This window comes from Dictyostelium purpureum (assembly GCF_000190715.1).
Source record: "Dictyostelium purpureum unplaced genomic scaffold DICPUscaffold_126, whole genome shotgun sequence".
In the NCBI taxonomy this organism is placed as follows: Eukaryota; Evosea; class Eumycetozoa; order Dictyosteliales; family Dictyosteliaceae; genus Dictyostelium; species Dictyostelium purpureum.
In genome coordinates this window covers 1-5,000 of record NW_003519463.1, presented here as the reverse complement: position 1 = coordinate 5,000, position 5,000 = coordinate 1, and the positions used below count along the sequence as shown (strand labels likewise).

At 25.0% G+C, this 5,000-nt stretch overlaps 3 protein-coding genes across 3 annotated transcripts in view; all 3 read right to left on the bottom strand.

The window, feature by feature from the left end:
* The window catches only part of ABCG29 (uncharacterized protein), a gene marked incomplete at both ends in the record, with an annotated part of 2,067 nt that extends 1,131 nt beyond the window's left edge, over positions 1-936 (bottom strand). The window contains 4 exons of the mRNA XM_003288171.1: positions 1-89; positions 153-450; positions 517-656; positions 729-936. The exon at positions 1-89 is cut by the window's left edge and continues 1,131 nt beyond it. Coding sequence (XP_003288219.1) covers positions 1-89; positions 153-450; positions 517-656; positions 729-936 — 735 coding nt within the window. The remainder of the gene's footprint in view (positions 90-152; positions 451-516; positions 657-728) is intronic.
* A 623-nt stretch (positions 937-1,559) lies between these two features.
* DICPUDRAFT_79031 (uncharacterized protein) lies at positions 1,560-2,691 on the bottom strand (the record flags this gene model as incomplete). Its single annotated transcript, XM_003288170.1, has 2 exons — positions 1,560-2,326; positions 2,550-2,691. The coding sequence occupies 2 exons, from the start codon at positions 2,689-2,691 to the stop codon at positions 1,560-1,562; spliced, it is 909 nt and encodes a 302-aa protein (XP_003288218.1).
* Positions 2,692-3,232: 541 nt separating this feature from the next.
* On the bottom strand, positions 3,233-4,629 carry DICPUDRAFT_152431 (uncharacterized protein; the record flags this gene model as incomplete). The annotated part of the gene is made up of 2 exons (XM_003288169.1): positions 3,233-4,528; positions 4,600-4,629. The coding sequence occupies 2 exons, from the start codon at positions 4,627-4,629 to the stop codon at positions 3,233-3,235; spliced, it is 1,326 nt and encodes a 441-aa protein (XP_003288217.1).
* Between the last annotated feature and the right edge of the window lie 371 nt (positions 4,630-5,000).

The window sequence follows — 5,000 nt, the reverse complement described above, 5'->3', positions numbered from 1 at the left end:
GTGAATTGCAACAACAACGGTACATCCTTTATTCTTTGTGAGATCCTGTAGGGTTTTCATAATTGATAAAGCCGTTACAGAGTCAAGACCTATAATAGCAAATAATTAATATTTTTTATATTTAATTTATTATAAATATTGATAATATTTACCGCTTGTGGGTTCATCTAAAAAAATTAAAGATGGATTGGTAACCAAACCACATCCAATAGAAACCCTACGCTTTTCGCCACCTGAAAGCCCTTTAATAACTATACCACCTGGTAAAACCCCACCTACTTTAGAATCTCTTCTATGCGAAAGACCTACTTCATCAATAACTTGTTCTACTCTTTTAACCTTTTCTTGTTCTGAAGCACATGGTAATCTTAGATCAGCATAAAACTTTATAATTTCGTAAACTGTTGAAGTTTGTAATAAAATGTCCTCCTGTGTTACATATGAACAATACTAGAAAAAAAAAAAAATTTATTTTAATATTTTAAAAAATAATGTTTTATTTTGAAAAATAATTACTTTTTTATATGCAGCACCAATTTCTTTTCCATTAATTAATAGTTTACCTGTAATTTTTCCAGTTGATTTACGCTCAGCCAAAATGTCCAATAGAGTTGATTTACCACTACCTGAAGGCCCCATTAATGCACATAGTTCACCTATTTTGGTTTAAATAAAAAAATAAGTACTACTATAAAGATAATGATAGTTTATAAATTTTTTTACTATACCTTTTTCAATAACTCCACTAACATTGTTTAAAATTGTTAATTCTTTCTCAACCTTTTCAATGATTGATGGGTTTGTTACATTTTCTAAATTCTTTTTTTCTAAACTTGCTTGTTTTTTTAATTGTTTTTTATATTTTTTATTTTCTACTTTGTAAGTTATATTTTCAAAAGTTAACTGAACACCTTTATTTAAATTCTCTAACTCCATCTTTAATTATATATATTATAAATTATATTTGAATAAAATAATTTATTTTATGGTTTTTATTAAGAAAAAATAAAAATTTTAATAAAAAAATAAAAATAATAAATTAAATTAAAATAAATAAATGGTTCCAAAAATGGATTATTGATAAAAATAATATACATAACATCACATTATATATATATATTTTTGCTGTTTTTTTTTAAAAAATTATAATTTTAATGAAAAAAAAAAAAGTTTTTATAATAATTTAAAATTTTGTTCTAGTTTTGGAATTGTGTGTTAAAGTTATTTTTTTGATTAAACTTTAATATTAAACAAAATTTATTAATATGCCCAAAAAAATACAGCAATATTATTTTATTGATTGTAAATCTGTGGGTGTGAGTGGGTTCAGTGTGGGTGTGAGTTGGTTGTTAATAAAAAATAATTTTAAAAAAATAATTTTTAGTGGGTGGTGGTTGCATGGGGTTTTATTCACAAAACACAAAAACTATTTTTAAAAAAAATTGATTATCAAATTTGGTTAAAAAAAAGATTGAAAAAAAGTTTTTAAAAACACATTAGTTTGTTTTATTTTTTTTATTATTTTTTATTTTTTATTTTTATTTTAAAGTTATATAATTTTAGTTATTTAAATCAATTTTAATTAAAGCATCTAAACAAGCTCTACCACCTTCAATTTCTAATCTTGATTTAGTTTCGTTATCGAGGAAAGCATTGCTTAAACGATTGGCTAAAATGATTGTGGCAGCAGCAGCTTTAATTGGTTGTTTTGAACGTTTTGATAAATGATATAATTGGAAGGTTTCCATTTCAAGAGTTGTAACTTTATTATCGAATTTTTCAATGAGGGTGTTGATTAAATTGTGGTTATCGTCATCAAATTCTGGATCGATTCTACCTTGACTGCTATAGAATGAGTCGGCAGTGGCGTTAATTCCAACAACGGTTTCTCTGTCAGTAAAGGTGCTTCTAAATTCGTTTGTTAAAGTTTGAACTAATTCTTTATCACCATCAACTGGTAATGAGATGTCATAGTTTTTACAATCACTGTGTTTATCTTGGTGCCAGAAATCTGGGTTTCTACGAATTAAAACTGCTTGGCTTGCAACGGCTAATGAACCAACTTTAACATCCTTTAATGAACCACAGGTACCATATCTAATGATTGCCATTGGACCTTCTACAACGTATCTACCTTCTCTAACTAAAAAGTCCATCATAGATGGACCCATTCCAATTGACACAATTGAAACTTTAACACCTTTATACTTACCATTATGAATTACAAAACCTCTGTGTGAAACTGGTTTTTCAGCATCTTCTAATAATTCATTTCTAAGTTTTGCAGCACGTTCTGAATCACCTACTGTTAAAATTCTTGGTGATACTATATTTATGAAAAAATATGAAAAAAAATATGAAAAAAAATATGAAAAAAAAATAAAGATATTTAATATAAAAAAATATTTATAATTAAAAATAAATGAATAAGAGTATAATTTTAATAATAATAAAATGAAAGGTAATATTATAAATAATAAAGTTTAATGTTAGTATAAAGTTATATAATATTGAAAAAATAAACTATTCTTATTATAGACTATATTTACATTCCCCTTTAGCAACACCTAAATGATAAACTGCGCCTCTATCGTCAACTGGGAAATTAGCATTTGTGGCATTACCTACTTTGGTATGTAATAATGGTTCGATATTTTCTGAATTTTCAACTTTAATTTCTGTTGTTGTCATTTTATATGTATATGAATATGAATATATGATTATTTAAAAAATAAAAAGAGTTATTATTATTATAGCTACTATAGTAATACAAAAAAAAAAACAAATATATGTAATAAATATTTATATTAAATTTATAGAAATTTCTTTTATTTATGAATGATGAAAAAAAAAAAAAAATTTTTAAAAAAATAAATTAAAAAAAAATTTTAAAAAAAAAAATTTTAATTTAAAATAATAAAAAAAAAAAAAGGTTTTAAAGAAAAAAAGAAAAAAAAAAAATCAAACAATTCAATGCAATTTTTTTTTCTGGGGATTCCAAACCCAAGAAGAATGATTTGACTCAAAATAAAAATAAATTAAAATAAAAAAAAAAAGAAAAAGAAAAAAAGAAATATCTTGATTTTTTTTTATGGGTGTGTGATGTAAGATTTTTAAAAAAAAAAAAATGAAAAAAAATATTAAATAGGGTGTTGTATAAAATAATTTTATAGTTTTTTTTTTTTATTTTAATTTTTTTTTTTTATTTATATATATTTTATTATTATTATTATTAAGTATTTAAATGTTCATTAACATTTATAAATGTAAAACCTTCAAAATTTTTTTGCATTGAGGAACTTAAACTTGTTGGATCTAAAGATAATTTGGCAGTTTCAACAAGGAAGCCACTATCGATTTGACTTGTATCAGCTTTACCATTGACTTGAGGTATGAATGGTGGAGTTAATTCTTTCTTTAAACATTTATCCCAATCGACACCTTTGAAGAAAGGATGGGATTTAATAATTTTTGGATCTTTTAGTCTTTTATTTGGGTCTCTCTCTAGGAGGAGCAATATGAAATCTCTGGCCTCTGCAGAGAATTGAGGTGTGAATTTTAATTCTTCGTTTATAATTTTATTGTACATCTCTCTTACGTCTTGAGAGTAAAATGGAGGTAAACCAGAAAGCATTTCGTATACCAGGGTGCCAAAACTCCACCAATCGACCGCTTTACCATAGGAGTTTCCTTTGAGAATCTCTGGGGCTAAATATTCTGGTGTTCCACAAAAAGTTTTGGTACGATCGTTGTCAGAGAGCAAACCTTCTTTGCTGATGCCGAAATCGGTCATACAAATGTGGCCATCTTCGGTCAATAAAATATTCTCTGGCTTCAAGTCACGGTAAAGAACGCCGCAATTATGAAGATACTCTAAACCACAAACGATCTCTGCACAATAAAACTTTACACGCGATTCGTCAAACTTTTCCTCGTTCTGCAAGTGGAAAAACAACTCTCCACCATTCACATAATCCATGATAAAGTAGAGCTTGTCGTTGGTTTGAAAACTATAATTTAAATTTACAAGGAATGGGTGAACCAATTTTTGGAGTATATTCTTTTCTGCACGTGTATGATCGACCTCTTTTCTCTCTAGAATGTTATTCTTGTTTAAAACTTTCATTGCGTATATCTTATTATTATCTTTTTTTCTAACTTGCATTACTTTGCCAAAACTTCCTTTACCAATAACTTTTAATAAATCGAAATCTTCCACTGTAATACGCTCTGGTTTTGCCAATCCGTTTGCGCCATTGCTTTGTTCCTTTAGTTTCTTTAAATGCTGATTTAATACTTCGATCCATTGATTCATATCCTGTGGTGATGGTGCTTTCATATAATAAGTTCTTTCTGGTGTTTCGATTTCAAAGCAATTATTCTTCTTTTTTGTACTTGCAACTACTGAACTAACACATTTTAAATGAATGATACCTAATTCACCACTATTTGCTTTTTTTGAATAAAATATTGACCCATTCTTTAAAACACACCATCTTTTTTTCCAAGTTTTAATTGATCCACCTTGCTATAATAATTTTATTATTTTTATTAATATTTTATAATATATAAATAAATATTATCTTTAATTTTATTTACCTTTACTAAATAACCTTGTATATCAGCCATGTGTATATTTTATATTATATTATATGTATTTATTTATTTAATTAATTTAGTTTTTAGATTTATCTTTATTATATTATTGATATTGATTATTATTATTATGATTATAATAATGGATATTTAAAATAAAAAATTTAATATAAAAATTTTAACAAATGAATAATTAATGAAAAAAATTTTAAAAAAAAATATAATTTTAACTAGTTTTTTTATCTGTGTTTATGTGTGTGTTTCTGTGGTTATGTGCGATTGTTTATTTTTATCTTTCTTGGTTTTTTAAAAAATATACAAATATAATATTTAATTAAATATTATAAAAAATTTCAATAGTAATTGAAATGTGTCAATAAATAAAGATATATATAAAAGATTGA